The 19,602-nt window shown below is 38.1% G+C and overlaps 2 protein-coding genes across 6 annotated transcripts; both read left to right on the top strand.

The window, feature by feature from the left end:
* Window positions 1-7,550: 7,550 nt before the first annotated feature.
* Window positions 7,551-11,658, top strand: LOC137962524 (uncharacterized). 4 transcript variants are annotated; one of them, XM_068809430.1, is made up of 2 exons: window positions 7,551-7,745; window positions 9,322-11,658. In XM_068809430.1, exon 2 carries the CDS (start codon window positions 9,622-9,624, stop codon window positions 11,410-11,412), a length of 1,791 nt encoding a protein of 596 aa, XP_068665531.1. In that variant the 5' UTR covers window positions 7,551-7,745; window positions 9,322-9,621; the 3' UTR covers window positions 11,413-11,658. The 4 variants fall into 4 exon arrangements, with proteins under 4 accessions (XP_068665531.1, XP_068665532.1, XP_068665530.1 ...); XM_068809431.1 differs by having other exon boundaries at window positions 9,305-11,658; XM_068809429.1 differs by having other exon boundaries at window positions 7,551-7,772.
* A 380-nt stretch (window positions 11,659-12,038) lies between these two features.
* LOC137963996 (putative GTP diphosphokinase RSH1, chloroplastic) lies at window positions 12,039-19,350 on the top strand. 2 transcript variants are annotated; one of them, XM_068811252.1, is made up of 6 exons: window positions 12,039-12,283; window positions 17,860-17,896; window positions 18,291-18,444; window positions 18,571-18,702; window positions 18,794-18,880; window positions 19,110-19,350. In XM_068811252.1, the coding sequence occupies exons 1-6, from the start codon at window positions 12,193-12,195 to the stop codon at window positions 19,242-19,244; spliced, it is 636 nt and encodes a 211-aa protein (XP_068667353.1). In that variant the 5' UTR covers window positions 12,039-12,192; the 3' UTR covers window positions 19,245-19,350. The 2 variants fall into 2 exon arrangements, with proteins under 2 accessions (XP_068667353.1, XP_068667354.1); XM_068811253.1 differs by having other exon boundaries at window positions 17,826-17,896.
* The last annotated feature ends 252 nt before the right edge of the window (window positions 19,351-19,602 follow it).

Below are 19,602 nucleotides of genomic sequence, written 5' to 3'. Positions count from 1 at the left end.
CAAAACCAACCTCAAAGGATTGTGAACAAGGGTAATTTTTGTCACTAAAAGGACAACAATAAAAGAACCCATGTAAGGGCACTAGTAAAACAGGCTCGATAGATTTAAAAACACCCATATGTAATAAAAAAAAAACAACCTAATCAACTTAACAAGGGGGTGGCCTAAAACGGTAAATGAGAGTCCAAAAAGAAATGGTAGGAGAAAGGTACTGAAGCAAAGGTTATGGAGGGGGATAAAAGGTAGACAAAATAAACACCATGATAATAAGAAAAAAATTGAAAAATAAGAAACAGGTTGGACCAAGTATGATCTCAAATAATTTTTTGAGTTTGATAATAATTTTTGGAGATAATGATGCGAAGGGTACGCAACCGATGCAAACAAGCAAGCCAACACTCAAGAAGAGACCCAAGGCAAATCACTTCCTGTGATCTCCCCTCAAAATAAAAAAATAAAAAATTTATTAATAATGACCAACCAGACCCACAAGCTGAAGGGTTCACTAGCTGCACTCGGTTTAAGAATAGCATCTCCAAAGGCACTAGATTCAGCATCAAGTCATGAAGCACGCCATCGAGGTAAACCTCCATCCAGGACCCAAACTATGTCGTGCACGAGAACTCTAACAATCCACAAAACACGTGCTTCACAGAAAATCCCCTTTCCATCATAAACATCTACCCCTTCTTTAGTTTGGATGCCAAGAGCAGAAATAGCAACTACAAACGCTTCCTCTAGTATTGTTGAATTAGATTTCGTTGTTCATTTGGCATCTACCATGAAGCGTCCTATACCTTCACATCAAGATCTCTAAGATTAGTGTGCCATAATCAACTCAGTAGCTGATATCAACTTAGGCAGATACAATGAAAAACTCCGGCTTTGGATTTACAGCAGCTTCATTGATTCCCACAACTAGGAATCTGTAAGCAAAGTTCATCACTGCAGCCGACTAATTACTTCTTTGGCTGAATGGAGGCTCGCCAATTTGAATTGCAAAACCATTCAAATTGGTTTCTGCAGTGAATCTTCTCCGTTTCGTGCATGGAGAACAAACAGTGATCTCTTTGAGCCTTCTGCCGGTCAAGGGTGCTTCCAATGAGCTCCAACTTGCCTATGGCGACATCATTGACTACCATTCTGTGCCTTCCGCTTGCCCAGCTGCCAATCATCTTCCATGCAACTGCTCTCTTGGAGCCATGGCTTCCAAACCCTTTAAATTCTTACTTGTTAATGTGGGAAGCCTGAAAAATGTATTGGAAGTCTTCAGAGAGGCAAAGACGGAGGAAAAGATAATATACTCATCATTGGTTTTTTTTTGGCTCTTCGGTGAATTTGTTGCTGATGAGAAACTGTGGTCCCATCTCCAACTACACTATCGTTTAAGAGTAATGTCACAACAACACTTCCAATCACAGGTCTTTAACCCATCACCAAGTGCTCCTTCCAATTGTCCCATTTTCACACTTCAGGAAACACCATAGAAGAAGAGAGAGGGTAACACAGACCATGCCCTTAGAACACAAAACAAAAGGGAGGCGAGATTACAGAATCAGCTACCATGCATGAATTATTTGGTCATGCAAGGAAAAATATTAAAGGTGTGTTTGAAAGGGCTTCTAAAGAGGTTGTTGATGGCTGCAAAGAAAATTACTACAAAGGTTATTATTGAAGAACAAAAGAAACAAAACTAAGGAATAGGGCAACTGAAATTCAATAAGGAAAAATAAAATAAAGAAAAACACACAAGTTTAAAACCTGATTGGGAGAGAGAAACAAATCATCTTCGTAAATTAAAGTTGTGTCAATTTACAAACCACGTTCTAATGCCATGTTGAATTTTTTGTGACGAGAATAATTTACTAACTTGGTTATAACTGAGTATAGTGAACCTTTATTGATAATAGAGGAAATTCACACAATCAGATTACAAATAAACTATGCATGTGTAAATTACTTCCAAAGTCTAATTCTTAAAGATAAGTCTTAGAGTAATTAAACAATTAAACATGAACAAAATACTAAAATAACTAAAACAAGTTTTAATTGAGTAAATTTTGTGAGACTTTCTTCTGTGAGACTCTTATAAGACTCTATCATAAGAATTGCTAGTCTATGAGACTTCTTTTTGTGAAAGTCATGTAAGACTTTTCTATACCTATTCTTCAATACCTATTGAGAGGTATTAAATGTAAGAGGCTAATTGTAAGCAAATAACCCTTGTATTGTAATGGATCAATCCTTGTGTAGACAAGACCATCACTCAACTCACCTTGCTTGAGAAAGCCTATGAGACTATTGTTGAGAAGTAGAAAAATCCAAATGTGGGTCTTGGCTAAGAGAGCCTAGTTGGTTATTGATAAACCCTTTGTGGGTGCATGTTGTTGATGAGCTTAATGTGGGTTTAGGTTCGAGAGCCTAGTTGTCTTCCGATAAGCTCTTTGTGAATCTAGGTTAGAGAGTATGGTTGTCTGCTGATAAGCCCTATGTGGATCTATGCCATTGAGCTTAGTTGGCTACTAAAATCCCACATATAGCATTAGGTTGGAGAGCCTGTTGTGTAGTTAAAAATATTCCTTAGTAGGTCTAGGCTAAAGTGCCTTACCGCAATAAAATTGCTGAATATAGGTCTAGGCAAGAGAGCTTAGCATATTTTAATGTGTGTAAGAATGTGCTTTGTAAATTGGTTGTTACGGGGAATTGAATCGCATAAGTCCCTATGTGAGCAGCAATGTAATTAGGCCCGTAGGCCTCATGTAGATGTCATTATGCCATGCCTAAGAGGATTTAACTCTAAGGTGCTAACCAACTTGGCTAGACATGGTAACCTTAGTTTGAATTTTTTTCATTGTACTTTTAATTACATTTGCATGATGGTAAAATAGAATTTATTAAGAGTGATAGAAAATATAGGCCAGGCCAAAAGAGTTTGAAATTTGGTATCAAAGTTAATAAACCCATTCATCCCCCTCTTGGTTTGTTCTTCATGAGACCTAATACGACTTAATTTTTCCATTGTGACTCTTGATATAGATGTCATTTGGCTTTTACTATAGTGGATTCAACTCCAAAGTGCAAATACTTTGGGAATGGACATAGAAACTTGGGTTTGGGTTGTGAGCCATTATAAATCAAGTATCTTCATTGAGGTGATTAGTCTTATTTATAGTGAACCTTAATTTTAAAATCACTTTGCAAATAAAAATTTATATAGAAAGTAAAGACCACATTAAGCTTAAGAAAAATGAATAATAAATCAACAACAAAGCACACAAACCTATTCACTCCTACCTACTCTAGGTTTATGCCTCCTAGGACCTAACACACATTGGCTTCTAAATAATAACTTCTCCATCACTCTCAACCACATCCCTATTGTCTCCGTCTTTGTCAAATAATATCCACTTGTTCCTCCTAAAGTTCCATCACCACACTTGATAGATCTCATTTATAGCACTCAATTCTCCTTGTCTCTTCAAGTTCACACTGGATTGTCCTTGAGTTGACTCAACCATCAATACAAGTCGACTCGATCATCACCTAAGCACTTAAGTTCCTTGTCACCTTCCTCAAGTCAAGTCAATCTATCCTTGAGTCGACCTAACCTCTCTCATGAGTCTAATCAATTACTAATGGGGAGCAACCTATTACTATCACCATCCTCAAGTGGACTCACCCCCACCTAGGGCAATTTGTTATTATTACCCTCCTCAAGCCTCACAGGTTAATTTGCCCCTCCAAAAATCATACCACTTGTCTTGAACCTCCTAAATCATCTCATTGTCATAACCTATCAAACAAATAACTACCATACAGTCATGTTAGATCCCTTTCATTTCCATCTTTCATTATTAATGTTCTCAAAGACAAATAACCTTGCGCCTATACTAAAGCTGTCAAGGAGCCTCAATGGGTTAATGCCAGGGCTGAAAAAATCCCTACTATGCATGACAATTCCACATGGGGGAGCTAGTTGATCAATCAATCAACGAAAAATGTTGTGAGTAGTAAGTAGTTTTATAACATGAAATATTGTTATGATGGGATTGTTAAACACTATAAAACGAGGTTGGTTGCATAAAGGTACCCTCAATAGTATGAGTTGGATTATGAGGAAACCTTTTGTCTAGTAATCAAAAACGTTATATCAGCCTTTACTTTATCCAGATGTCGAGAATTTATTCTTAAAAGGTGGCTTGAAAAAGAGGTTACATGGAACAACAAAAGGATTTGAGGGAAAATATTGCCAAAGGTATGTATGTCATCTACAAAAATCTCTCTAGGTCCAAAACAAGCTTTAAGGTATTTGTTTAAGGTTTACTTTGTGGTTGAAAGTTTTGGGTTCTAGCAAGCATAAACTGATAGTCTCTCTATGCACAATAGTAGTTATTTGCTTACCTTAATTGTGGTATATATGGATGACATTATTTTTATGATAGCAAATTGATTTTATTATGCATAAGTTATCCTTTTGCTTACATTTTTTGAATTCACCTCAATGTCATCGTATGGAAGCACTGAAATGGATTATTCATTACATCTAAGGTTCGCCAATCTTCTTCATACTACCCATGAATATATTGACAATGTTAGAAATTATCATAGTTTGGCTAGTGAGCTTAAGTACTTAACTACGGCTCATTTTATTATTATATTTATTAATAATCAAATCAGTTAATTTATGAATTTATCTCAATGTCATGACATTGAAGCACTAAAATGGATTATTTACATTTAAGGTTCGCTACATACTGTCGGAGTCTTTAAAGGTTTGAATTCTCTTTCTTTTAGACTCTTAGATATACTTAATTATTTTGATTCAAACTGGATTGGGGATCTAGGAACTTGCAGATACACTTGTGTTTATATAGTTTTTATGGCATAGTAAAAAACAATGAACTATTGCTAACTTTGAAATTGAAGTCATGTATCAAGCTAATGCAAGTGCAATAGCAGAATTAGATTGGATTCAACAAATACTTCATATGATTTTTTATTATATAAGTATTTCTACATCATATTGTAACAAAGAGTGATTGCTATGAACATGAATCATATTCTTCACAACATACCAAAACATACTAGGTGTCATATGTGAGTTTTACAGAGTCATTGTTCCCTTCATGGATTGGGAGAATCATTCTTTACTTTTATTTATATCGCTGATCTAGTGCATGACTCATTTTGTAATCATAAGTTATAACAATAAAAATATTCCTATAGTAATCGCAGCTCATCCAATCCGATCAAACACGCAGCTCAATTAGTCGACATTTGTTTATTTTACCAATTACTTCTCATTTACATTTTCAAGAACAAAGCTCTTCTACTTTAAAAGTAAAATTGTTTCGTGGTTGTCTTCCATTCAATGATATACTCACATGTCATAGAAGTACCACATTGTCCTGACAAATTCTAAGCCAGTTAGCATGCCAGTTTTGTATAGGAGGAACTCTTTAGTTTTAATGACTACTTGAATGAAGTGATAAACGTAATAAAATTTCAATGGTTAATTATACTTTGTTATCAAAGGTACTCTATTCTTAATGACTACTAGAGTGAGATGATAAATGTAATAAAATTTTAAAGGTTTACTTATAAAAACCCAGCTTGTGATATTGATCCCTTATGGATTATCAATCAGTACAGTCATCAATTTGTTTCACTCCGACCTGACTTTTAAGAGGAGGGGCCCCTCTTGTTCGTTCTCTTCTATCTTGACATTGAAGAGTTGAGTAGGGAAGAGGTAGGATCCTCCCAACTTTTTTCTCATCCCTTTTATTCAATGTCAAGAAATATGTTTGAGTAAGTTAGAAGTCATAAAGTTAGCCATTGGGAAACGACTTAATGTTCATATGTGTGCTTGGGGGGTGAAGATTAAGACTGATAAAAAATAAAAATTTGGATAGTTTAAATACTTATCATTTGGAAACAATTCCAATACGATATTTTAAAGAATAAAATTTTTAAATTTTTTTAAAAGTAATATTTATATATTACATATAATTGTAAAAATAACCAAAAGTTAACTTAAATGTTTGCCCTCAATTGATCCTCAGAGTTCTACATGTCATCTCGAAAGAAAGTTTTTAGTTTATGATCAAAAGGACTTTCCAAGTAACAGAAAAAAATTGGTAAATTAAAAAAAAGTTCCAACTAAATTTAGCTAATTTGGCCATGATTATATGCACGTATCAAAGTTATCAAACTTCATTTGGACTAACTTAGTTGAACTAGTTTAATTAATCCACTCCCCACTCCAAGTTTGAAAATGCAAAAACTTGAGCTCTTTTGAAAAGAGTGGCTTAATTAGATTAAATCGTGATTAGTTAGTGCAAGAGAGGTATCCCCCCCCCCCCCCCCCCATTTCCTTTTATTTGACTCACAAAAGGGGGAGAAGAGTTGGGAGTCTTGTTACTTTTTTTTGGGGGGGGGGGGGTGGACGCGTAAATTTTAATGAGCTTTTTGATTAGCCAAAATCATTTTTATGCATTTTGACTTGGAAATGGAATTAAAAACACAAATTAATAACAAGATTATTAGAATTATCAAATATGAATTTTTTTTCTTTAGATTTTGTTTTGTATTGTACTCTTTATAATTTTGATTATTTTTCGTACGGCCCCAATTTTTTTTTTTTTTTTTTTTTTTTTTTTTAGCATTTGCCTCTTGTTGCTTCCCTTTCTTATTTGGGCAATGATGTGCATACAATAAACACCTACTCCTTTGATTTTTTCGAAGAGGGACAGATTCATCTATGTGTAAAGAGAGAGAGAGAGACAGAGAGAGAGAGAGAGAGTACTTGTGAAAAATCTATATAATAAACAATGAAGATTAAAAGTTAAACTTGTGCAATTCGAGTAACATAATAAGATAAAATTAAACTAAAGGATAGAAAAATATTTTTTGAGTTTCATTTTTTATTTTCTAATTTGTACTATCATGACAATATCCTAGATTTTATTTAATATTTAAAAAAAGAAGTTAGGAATCAATTTTTTTCTCAATCTAGTGAATATTCCAATTTATTTTATTTAATATAAAAATTTTCTTTCCAAATCATATCATATTTAATTCATAATCAAATGTAAAAACTTGTTTCTTACCAATTTTTTTTTAAAAAGGCATTTTATATTTTATAAGATAATAAATTTGCATAATTTATAAATTGAATTAACCTTAGAGATATTTGAGACACTTTGGGACTTGGGTGACTTGGCGAAGACTTGTACAAAATCTCAAGTTAATCCAATATTATTATGCTTAAATACCCTAACTTCCGAGTAACCAATTTTGTGGTGTAAATGTAAATCTAATCAACTTCTTTAACATCATTCGTATGTACTTCCTACGTTCCGCTTGCATGATATGACCATATTGGAATCGATTGGTAACCTCCGGAAACAGCGCCACGAGAGTGCATGTGCAGGACAGACATGTCAAGGTTGGCTGTTCTCGAGGACATTCTTGGAAGACTGTCCAGACGGATATGAACGCCATCCTCTTCAAGGCTTCGACGCTTCACCTCTTCCATTTTTTCCCCAGAACTAGCCGAGGGACTCCACGCTTCTCATTTTTCTCAGCATCTACACGCTCTAATCCATCATATCTTCTTACGAACTTGAGTAACTAACTGATACCTCTACGCAATTCGCTTCTTCTTCGCTTCAATTTCTCCCCTTGTCGAAGTTTCGTCTCCATCGCGAGCCGTCTGACCACATCTTGTCACGGGCACGCAAAGAGTGAGCATTTTCTTTTACCTGGAATTGGTATGTGATCTGCTTTTTGCTTTAGGTGTTTTCTTTTTGCCTTTTTTTTTATTTTTTTTATCGCTTCGCTTTCCGGGTAATTATTTTCACCGGATTAGGGTTTATGTGACTCTATGATTGGTTTGACTATGCTTCGTATTTGGTTCCGAAACGGCAGCTTTTGGTTGTCTAGAATTTCGAGGAGGTTTTTTATTTTTTTGGCACTTCTTGCGTTCACGTTATGTTTACACTGCAACCTTTTCGATTGTTTGAACCGTTACAGTTTTGTATCTTCTATAGTTATGGAAGGCATTATTTTTTCTTCTTCGGCAAACTCACTCTGCGATGCGGTTCTTCTACCTGGCGCTGTAAGATACTTTTGTTTTAGTAGGTTTCTCGTTATGGTTTAGTCCTCAGTACACCTCTTTAATTCAGAATACCTATTTCTACAAAAGGCCAAGTTACAACAAGCTGACCGTGTGTAAAGTTCTTCCTAGGAAAAAAATAAAAATAAATCTTTCTCTTTTGTGAATATTAGGAAGAATGAAATCTGAAAAAGGTGAAAACTAAGACAAATTTAGATCGTCATGTAAATTATTTTGAGGCAAGGAAAGTCACACTTGGAACTGAACACCCGGGTCAATTTGAAGTTCCCTTTTTTTTCCTTAAAGATCATTGTGATATCAGGATTTAGTGAATCTGTGAAATGGAAAACAGTCATTATTGAAAATAAGTCCATTTTTTCCCAATTCAGAATGAAAATTATTTTTTTCCATTTTTTCTGTTTTCACCCCTGTGAAATTATTGAAGATGTATTGGTAAAAAAAATGTATATTATAGAAAGATGTGTGGCTTCTTCAGTTTGAAGTAGCTAAGTTATATTAGGAGAAGCAGCAACATGAAACTCCATTTCACTAACCTAGTGCAAGTTTCTTCTATATTGTGGGAAAATTCTGGTGATATATGGACTTATCATGCTTAATTATGCATAGACAATAATTTATCTATCCAATGTTTATATTCATATATTTTGCATTCATGTAGTTGATCCTGCTGCATCAATTTCTTGCTTTCAGAGGAATGGTTTGTGGAGTATTTAACTTGCATATGGTGTTACTTTTCCTTTCATGTGGTGTTTTTCATCAAAGAACCTTAAAACAACTTTCATTTGTAAGCTGAAAAAGGATTTGATATTTTTTGAAGCCAAAACCTCACACTAGAAACCCCCCCATGGAACCACTAGAAACCCAGGAACTCTGGAAAGGATTTGATGTTATTACGTATTCTTAAGGTTGAATTAAATGGCGTTAAAAAAAAGAAATCGTTTTGAAGAGAAGTTGTATGTCATGATATTGGTGTTTCGATGTCTGTTGATAAGTTAAATAGTTGCACTTTATTTGCTTCTCTTTATGTCATTCAGATGTTTATCGAAGTAAGCATAAAAGAAGTTTGTAGATCATTTATGGATAGCAGATTGAAGTCTTGAAATTGGTCTCTACAAATTGACGCATGATTTCTGTACCTTCATTGCTTTGATTTTTCCCATGTCTCAGCTGCACATATTCTGCAGGCTTTGACCATCTCTTTCACTAGACATGTACAGTTGTTGAAGGGGAATGCAAGTTTTAAAAGCTTCAGAGGTGTATCAGATCTTCAATTTATGCATCGGGAAGGACTTAAATTTTTGCATGACCTGGATTGGAATTTCTTTCTGGTTGTGGGAAAAATTAACTTAGGAGTTGTTTCTGTCAATGGCAGTACAGTGACAAATGCAGAGCATTCCTTGTACCTTGTCCATTGCAATAGATGGCATGTGACTGAAAGGAATTGGGCATTACAAGTAATTGGGATCTAATTAATTTATTGGACCATGGCCGATAATGCTTTAGTTGTCCCAGATAATTCTTTATCTCTACGAGACCATTCTTTGGTAATTGGGCAAGAGTTTCCTGATGTTGATACTTGCAGAAGGGCCCTAAAAGAGATTGCCATTGCTTTGCATTTTGATCTTCGGATTGTGAAGTCAGATCGGAGTAGGTTTATAGCCAAGTGCTCCAAGGAAGGATGTCCCTGGCGGGTCCACATAGCAAAATGTCCTGGTGTTCCAACATTTTCTATTAGGACTCTGCATGGTGAACATACATGTGAAGGAGTTCGTGACCTTCATCACCAACAAGCTTCAGTGACCTGGGTTGCCAGGTCTGTAGAGACCCGCCTGCGTGCCAATCCACAGTATAAACCAAAGGATATAGCTAAGGATATAAAAGAACAACATGGAGTTATGGTGTCTTACATGCAAGCATGGCGGGGAAAAGAGCGAAGTATGGCTGCCGTTCATGGCACTCTTGATGAGGGTTATCGTCTTCTTCCTGCATACTGTGAACAAGTTCGGAAGACAAACCCTGGAAGTATTGCTTTAGTCTCAGCTACTGGACAAGAGAATTTCTTTCACCGGCTCTTTATATCATACCGTGCTTCGATATATGGGTTTATAAATGCTTGTCGGCCACTTTTGGAACTTGATAGGTCTCACCTAAAGGGGAAGTACCTTGGGGCATTACTATGTGCTTCTGCTATTGATGCTGATGACCAATTATTTCCCCTGGCTTTTGCTATTGTTGATGTAGAGAATGATGATAATTGGATGTGGTTCCTGTCAGAGCTCCGGAAACTTCTAGGAGTTAATACAGAGAATATGCCAAGGTTGACTATATTGTCTGACCGGCAAAATGGTATTGTAGAGGCTGTTGAGACTCATTTTCCAAGTGCTTTTCATGGATTTTGCCTGCGCTATGTGAGTGAAAACTTTCGTGATGAATTCAAAAACACAAAGCTGGTGAATATCTTTTGGAATGCTGTTTATGCTCTGACTACTGTTGAGTTTGAAGCTAAGATGGCGGAGATGCTAGAAATTTCTCAAGATGTAATGCAGTGGTTTAATCGTTTCCCTCCTCGCCTTTGGGCTATTTCATATTTTGAAGGGGTAAGATATGGCCACTTCTCTTTGCGAGTCACTGAATTACTATACAATTGGGCACTTGATTGTCATGAGCTGCCCATAGTGCAGATGATGGAACACATTCGGCACCAGCTAACATGTTGGTTTAATGAGCGTCGAAACACTGGTATGTCATGGGCATCTACACTAGTACCATCTGCTGAGAAGGTGGTCTTAGAGGCTATTTCTGATTCTCGTTGCTATCAAGTACTTCGGGCAAATGAAGTGGAGTTTGAAATAGTTTCAACTGAGCGAACAAATATTGTAGATATTCGGAGTCGCCATTGCTCATGTCGAAGGTGGCAACTTTTTGGGCTGCCATGTGCTCATGCTGCTGCAGCACTCATCTCCTGTGGACAAGATGCTTATTTGTTTGCAGAGCCTTGTTTCACTGTTGCAAGTTATCGTGAGACCTACTCACAAACAATTCACCCAATTCCTGATAGAAGTCTTTGGAAAGAACTTGCTGAGGGGGAAGGTGGGGGTGCCAAAGTTGATATAGTGATAAGGCCACCAAAGACTCGTAGACCACCTGGGCGACCTAAAAAGAAGGTCCTTCGAATCGAGAACTTCAAGCGCCCAAAGAGGGTTGTTCAATGTGGGAGATGTCGATTACTGGGTCATTCTCAGAAGAAGTGCACTCTACAGCTTCAACTTCCGTGAATACTTGCCTGTTTTTACCCCTCTTGCAATTGGTGTCACGTTACTCTAATTTCAGCAAACGTTTTCAACTGCTTCATTGAATTGGAGAAGATCATCTGAGGAAGCCCGGCTGCCTGTTGTACTTTCATGTAGTGGCACTGACAGACCTTCGGTGTCTTGTATTTTAGTTCTCATTTTCAGAACTTTTTTTTTTTTTTAACTTTGGGAAGATTTTTTAGTTGGAAACAAAAGGAACAGACTAGTTCACACGTAATTAGCAAAGAGAATTTGGCTTGGCGTTGCAGTAGGTAAACTGAGCAGGTTTAGGGACTGGTTCTAAGGCAGTTGAGTCCCTGCTGCTGTCTGAATAAGGGTTGTCATTCTTTGGAAGGATTGTTAATGACGAGAAGAATTATCAGTCCAGTTGAAATAGATACGGAGATCATGGACAGACTTTCACTCAAAAACAACATACGAAGATCGTATTTCAATCAAAAACAATAAAATTACTGCTAATTACATTTGTTCTAGGCAGTAAATATTTTTCTTTTAAGGTCTTCAACATTTCATACATTATGGGGGGAGTCGAGACTATAAAATAGTCGTCGTAAGCTCTCTAATAAACTTTTGCTGGTCTTAACTAAAAGGCTGAAGAAAACCATCCAGAAATAAGAGACGGAGAAGAGCGTTTGATAAATAAGAGGCGGTAAAGCCATGAGTAGGTCAAGAAATACCTGATAGTGTCTGCTACCACTGGCATATTGATGGACACGTAAATTCCTCACAGCAGCAGCTTCTACGATGTATTATTCTCCTTTATCATTATTAGGAGATGATCTGAACTCTGAAGCCCAACCGACTCTCAGAAATGGATCATTTTTATTCTTTGAAGGTAAGGTATGTATTTTATATTTTGTAGATGGAAAAAAAAGCTTAAGAAACACGAGATCAGATAGCAGACAGAAGTACCTTATTGAATTTGAATTACAGTGGCCGTAGATCTCTTTCTGACGTTGCGACCTTTGGCGGATTCTCATGATCATGAGAGCTTTTACAATTTGACTTCCTAAACCTGATTCAATTGATTTGAGAAAAAAAGCTTAGAATCAAGCAAATGAGTGTGTTGATAATTCTCATAAACTATCACGCAGTTCTGCTTATGCTGTTTTCCAAGTTATCCATGTTTCTGGATAAATGAATATGATCTCATCTAGATTTTGTAAAGCAGAAATTGCATAGTTGCTACTGTTAAAGGCCTGAAGGGAAAGAGAAAATGAAAAGAGGTACTGATTTTCACCTGTCAAAGAGACTAGACGGACTGCAAGGCCGCTTCCATACATCTCCAGGAGAATAGGAAAGAGATCGAAAATCAATTGATCTCGATGATGTTTATTTACTCCCCATACATAGATATACATAGGTTAAGTTATAAGATACAGAAATTACAATAATACCCTTTCATGATGCAAAAATGACAATAATATACGATAACATCCCCCCTCAAATTGATGTTGGTAAGTCAACCAACAACAATTTGCCAACCAAAAATTGATGCCGTTGCCGAGTCATTGTTTTGGTGAAGACATCGGCCACTTGGAGATCCGAAGAAATATAAGGAAGAGAGATCACCCGACTATCCAAGGTATCGCGGATAGAATGTCAATTAACCTCAATGTGCTTGGTGCGTTCGTGGAAAACAGAGTTGGTGGCAATCTGAATAGCACTAGTGTTATCAGCATGAAGAGGGGTAGAAGTAGTCTGAGGGAACCCAAGCTCCGCAAGAAGACCGTGTAGCCATACGATCTCAGAACAAGCAGTAGATATGGCACGATACTCAGTTTCAATAGAGGATTTAGAAACACGATCTTGTTTCTTACATCTCCAAGAAATTAAGGCATCACCTAAAAACATACACCAACCCGTAGTAGAGCGACGGGTATCCGGACACCCAGCCCAATCAACATCATTATAAGCAATAAGTTGAAGAGAGGAGCCTGTAGGAAAGAATAACCCACGAGTAGGAGAACCGCGAAGATAACGGATGATGCTTCGAACTGCAACAATATGGAGATGACGAGGAGAGGACATAAACTGACTGACCTGATGAACGGCATAGGAGATGTCGGGGCGAGTAGTGGTCAAGTAGATGAGACTCCTAACCAAGCGTCGATAGAGAGTAGGGTCATCTAGAAGGTCCCCTTTATCTTTCCTGTATTTGACATTTACCTCCATAAGAGTATTAACAGAAGAAGTATCCTCCAAACTAGCCATGGTAATAATATTTTGAAGATACTTATGCTGGTTTAAGAAAATACCATTGGCCCGATGATGGACTTTCAGTCCTAAGAAGTACGTGAGCTGGCCAAGATCTTTCATATGGAAAGTGGCATGTAACACCTGCTGCAGCTTGGTAATCAATCCAGAGTCAGTGCCAGTAATAATGATGTCATCCACATAAACCAGGAGAATGACCATGCCCGCGACAGACTTATGATAGAAGAGAGATGAATCATACTAACTCTGTGTAAACCGGTGGAGAATAAGGGTGCCACGAAATTTCTCAAACCAAGCCCTGGGGGCTTGTTTAAGCCCATACAGAGGACGACGAAGCTTGCAAACCTGATTAGGAGAGGAGGTAGTCATACCCGAGGGGAGCTTCATGTATACATCTTCCTGGAGGTCACCGTGGAGAAAGGCATTCTTTACATCCATCTGATGCAGCGGCCAGGACTGAGAGGCTGCAATCGCGAATATAGTACAAACCGTAGTCATCTTGGCAACCAGCGCAAATATCTCCTCATAATCAATCCCATATTCCTGTTTGTTGCCCAGAGTTACTAGGCGAGCTTTGTACCGATCCAAAGAGCCATCAGAGCGAAGTTTGACAGAGAAAATCCATTTACTCCCAAGAGGCTTAAGGAGAGGAATGCAAAGAACAATATCCCAAGTGTGCTTTTCCTCAAGTTTTCGAAGTTCTGTTTGCATTGCATGTTACCAACACTCATGTGCCATGGCCTGTTTGTAACAAGTGGGAATGAAAATAGAAGATAAAGTAGCGACAAGAGAGACAGTGGAGGAGAAACCATACCAATGAGGAGGCCTAGAAGAGCGAGTAGACCGGCGAAGAGTGGTGGAAGCTGGAGCAGGAGTAGGATCAGGCGCCAGGACAACATCGTGAGGGGGCACAGAGGAAGTAGAACCAAACTCAGGGCCACTACGTCTGCCATACACAAAACCAGTTTTGAACCTTTCCACAATTGGCGGAGAATCATCAAGGCAAGGTAGAAGAGATAAAGAGGCAGATGGTTGTTCAACATGAGATGGAAAAAAATATTGATTTTCAAAGAAAACAACATTCCGAGAAACACGTATACGACGAACATGTGGATCATAACAAACATAACCCTTTTGAGGGATAGCATAACCAAAAAAAGCACACTTAACTGATTGGGCTGTAAGCTTATGTCGTTCATGAGCAGGGAGATGCACAAAACAAACACAACCAAATGTTCGAAGATCAGAATATGAAGGAGAATGGTCAAACAACTTAAAGAAAGGAGAAACATGATGTAATGTAGGAGAAGGTAAACGATTGATCAAATGAACCGAAGTAGAATGCGCTTCACACCAAAAATGAGAAGGAACAGAGAATTCAAGTAAAATGGTTCTGACCACATCAAGAAGATGACGATTTTTCCTCTCAGCAACACCATTTTGTTGCGGTGTCAAAGGACAAAAGCGCTGAGAGACGATCCCTTTTCTTTGAAGAAAGTCCTGAAACTCATGAGACATGTATTCGCCACCAAAATCAGAGCGCAAGACCTTGATGCTAGCAGAGAATGAGTCTCTAGAAGTGCAAGAAAATGCTTGAATGCTAAAAAAACTTCGGCCTTAGCCCGTAGAAAGTAAACCCAAGTAAACCGACTACAGTCATCAATAAAGGTGACAAAGTACTTGTAATGCGCATGAGAAACAACAGGAGCAATCCCCCAAACATCAGTATGAATAAGATCGAAACATTGTAAGGCATGACAGGCATTATGAGGAAAAGGTAGAACTTTACTTTTGCCAAGTTTGCACGATGGACATTCAAAAGAAAGATCAAGAGAAGAACACGCTTTATGTCACAAGACACCTGAATTAAATAATTTTTGAAGTATATTAGAGTTGGGGTGGCCTAGACGTTTATGTTAAATCTTAGGTCCAAAATTAATAACATTACATGCAAAGGAAAGGAAAGGAGAAAACTAGGACTAATGGTGGGAGGAAAAACATAAAGAGGAAAGAATCATTCCACTTTAGGCTCCTTCGTGATCATCGTCCCGGACACTTGATCCTGCACAACACAACCAGATCGAGAGAAATGGACATTACAATTATTATCGACCAATTGACCAACATAAATCAGATTTTTGGAGAGGTTAGGAGACAAAAACATCAGTTAAACAAGAGGAAAGATCACCAACAGCACTGATAGGCAAAAAACTACCATCAGCGGTGTTAATTTTCTGATTTCCATCATAATTTTGGACATTGGAAAGAGAAACAACAATATTGGTCATGTGATTAGAAGCTCTAGAGTCAAAATACCATGGCTTAGAAGAAACTTTAGGATTACCTGAGAGTCCAAAAGTAGAGAAAACAGAAATGATCATCTGTTGTATCATATCAGGAGTGAGTATGGTCGGTGGGGCGGAAGTGGTAGGTGCAGCAGGAACAACCGGCGAGGCAGCAGGCAATATAATAGAACTAGAGGCACCAGCGTAGGCATGATAAGCAGTATCCGACCTCCTTGCAGGTCGAATGGGGCAAGTAGAGATGATATGACCAAGTTTCTTCTAGTAGTTACAGAAGTTTCTAGGGCAATCCCGAGAAACATGACCAAAATCTTTACAACTATAGCACTAAACAACACGCATATCTCGTCCCTTATTCCTCCCCTAGGTTGCATAAGCCACAGTGACAAGGTCACTAACGTTAGCCCGATGTTCGATGCCAGCCTGAGTTGCTAGACGCTGCTCCTCACGGAGAAGTTCACTGAAACAAGCAGCTAGAGATGGTACAGGATGACGATTCATCAGATTAGACCGTGCAAGTTCAAAATTGGAACGGAGCTTCATCATGAATTGATCTCTCTTGTTGGTTTCATGCACTGCTTGAATAACAGAGAGAGTTGTAACTGGAACAGTAGAATGAACAATGTCGGCATAGTCAGCCCAAAGGTTTTGAAAACCGGAAAAATATTCCTCGATGGATAGACTTCCTTGTGTGAAATGAGCCATCTCTTACTCCAATTGACAACGCCAAACCATGTTATCTTGATGGTAAACTTGGGCGAGGTAACTCCACATGTCAGCCGCATTTCTCTAAGGCCACAGATTGAGAATAAAGGGAAGCTCAACGGAGCCAAGGATCCAGGTCATGATTCTAGCATCCTTGACTGTCCACTTGGACAAAGCCTCGGCCTCTTGAGGTGCGGGATCAGTCTCATCTATATGACCCCATAACTCATTTCCCATAACAAATAAACGAAACTGAAATTCCCAGGCAGTGTAATTTTTACCCGTGAAACGGATAGGGAACGAGTCGAACCTGTCAGATGACATGATAAAATCAGTGAGGAAGTTCTTAAAACACCTAAAAGGCACCATTAAAGAACCTTACAGGTTCTCACTGCGAGCCCGAGATGAGGCCGCTGGCCTTCCTCTTCCTGCCGGCTCAACTGTGAAATATTTTCGTGGCAGAGAGTCTCAGACCACCACAAAATCACAGATGCCAGAATCCGTGCCTATACCTAGGGGTGGCTTCGAACCGAGCCGGCTCACGAGCGGCTCGAGTTTGGCTCGGTGCCGGCTTGATTCGATTTGTTATATCTCGAGCTCGAGCCAAGCTCGAGATCAGACATGGGCTCGTTTAGATTAACGAGCCGAGCTCAAGCAGAGCCAGGTTCGGCTCGCTGGCTCGCGAGCCGATTCGTTAATTTAACGAGCGGCGATTTGGGAATCGGGGGGATTTGGAAAATTTTCAGGCAAGAGAGTCCCGTCTCTTCCATTCCATCTTGCCGCCTACGAAACCCATTCTTCTCTGTCATTTCCCATGTTTCTCTGCCATTTCCCTGCCGTTTCAGCATGATTTTCTCGCGGAAATCGCTGTCCGTCGGCGGGTATTCATGGGAAATGGGGGATTTTGGTCTTCAAATCCCTCGTTCTCTCTCTCCCTCTTTGATTCCTCAATCTCTGTCAAATACTTCGATTTTTTCGTCTACAATTTCTTTCTTTGCGATTTCTTCCTTTTCTATCTTCTTCATTCTTGGAAAGGCTTTTTGGATATCCGAATGGCGAACACTCTGTTTCTGTAAGTGAAATATTTTGTATTAGAATGCAGTTATGCCTAAGTAAAGATAACGATCTGTTTTTTTTTTTTTTTTTTGGCAGATATTTGCAACTGACAGTTTTTTTGAACTTACAGAGTACACTCGGGAAGAAATCCTTGGAAGAAACTGCCGGTATGAATTTTATTTCATGATTTTGAGCAAACTTGTATGTTTTTTACCTTTGCTGTCATGAGTTCCCATTCTTATTTCACTTCAATTTATATTAATCTTCTGGCAGATGAAAGACTATATCGCAAACCCAAAACCTAATGGCTATCAAAGTCTTCACACTACCGTGATACCGTTTCTATATGAGAGCATGTTTAGGCTGGAGGTTCAGGTGATTCTATCAAGCCATTATGCACTGCTGTTAATTGAGTTTGCTGGCTTGGGTCTTAATCTATAGGAATTATATTTGGTGATCACTGGGACCATTAGATTATTCTTTTTTGGATTATTTAAGCTTCTGAGAAAGATCGGTGTTCTGAATACGAACTTTGTTGCTTATTTACTCCATCCAAATAAGGACAGAGGAGATGGATCTGATAGCAGAGAGAGGCATTGCCGCTCATTACAGTGGCAGAGGATCTGTTACTGGTCTGGTTGAGCATTCTTCATCCAATGGCAGGAACTCAAGAGGGAAAGCTGATTGTATGAACAATGCGGATATTGCCTTGAAGGTAAAGGCATATAACTGTTTTGGACCTAGTTCTGTTATGAGACTCTTGTACATTACCCCTCTAAATTGAATTACCTATTTTGGATTTTATGCTACAATACAAATCTCTTTGTTTTTCTATCTGTAGATTGGGTGGCTTAATGCTATTAGAGAATGGCTAGAGGAATTTGTTGGAAACATGAGCTCAAGGGAATTTGTAGATACAATCACGAGAGACCTTTTGGGGAGTCGTGTCTTTGTTTTTACACCAAAAGGGGAGGTAAGATTTGATAGAAAAAGATTGTGTATTTTATCATGGTTAACTGTGTGCACACATACCATGTAATCAATGTTGTTTCTCTTTTACGCAGATAAAAAACCTACCGAAGGGGGCCACTGTGATTGATTACGCATATCTAATACACACTGAGATTGGCAACAAAATGGTGGCTGCAAAGGTATGGAAAAATAAGCAGTTTGTGTGGTATAGTTGTGTTGTCCATGCTGTCAAGGAATGAGTTTCCCAAAGTTGATGGCATGGTTTCTCAAGAGAATATTGATGGTGAGGCTAACAGAAATAACTAATGGTTGATGGAACCTGCTCAAGTATTGAAGTTGCAGATTCAGCAAGTTAATCAAAATTTGTATTCTTTCGTGGATGAAGTTGACATTCTGTCCTATTTGCAGGTCAATGGCAATCTTGTTTCTCCAATGCATGTACTTGCAAATGCCGAAGTTTTGGAGATAATTACATATAATGTTAGTTTATATTTCACTGTACACATGTACCTTGATTTTCTGATTTTCATTAAATTTTGCTAGCAGTGTCTAATTATTAAGGATGTATCGTGTTAGCAATGCTGGGGACTGCCTTTAGGTGAACTTACCAAAAAAACTACTCTAAACATGGTAAAAATAATAGCAATAGCATAGTGCATGCTAAAGATAAATTTTGATTATTTAAATGTTGGGGTAAGGCTTTCTAGAAATCAGCCAAAGCATGGATGGATGGATTCTCACTCTACACTTGTACCTTGATTTTCTTGTATTATTAGATTTTGCACATGTGTGGTTGGTACCTGTTTCTTGTTTTTAAGACTGCATTATTTTGTTAGCAATGTTGGGGACAGCCTGTAGGTAAATTTAACAAAAAAAAAAAAAAAAAAAAACAACTCTAAAT

This window comes from Aristolochia californica, unplaced genomic scaffold (assembly GCF_029961685.1).
Source record: "Aristolochia californica isolate CCGP_79_NKW_82.1479 unplaced genomic scaffold, dmAriCali1.0.hap1 SCAF_4, whole genome shotgun sequence".
Classification (NCBI taxonomy): domain Eukaryota; kingdom Viridiplantae; phylum Streptophyta; class Magnoliopsida; order Piperales; family Aristolochiaceae; genus Aristolochia; species Aristolochia californica.
This window is presented reverse-complemented; position numbering and strand designations above follow the sequence as displayed.

Coding starts and splice junctions, on each gene's coding strand:
- LOC137963996 (XM_068811252.1), top strand. CDS start 12,193: ATGTATTATTCTCCTTTATCATTATTAGGAGATGATCTGAACTCTGAA. Junction 17,897..18,290: donor ATCCTTGGAAGAAACTGCCG/GTATGAATTTTA, acceptor CATCCAAATAAG/GACAGAGGAGATGGATCTGA. Junction 18,881..19,109: donor ACAAAATGGTGGCTGCAAAG/GTATGGAAAAAT, acceptor TCCTATTTGCAG/GTCAATGGCAATCTTGTTTC.
- LOC137962524 (XM_068809430.1), top strand. CDS start 9,622: ATGGCCGATAATGCTTTAGTTGTCCCAGATAATTCTTTATCTCTACGA.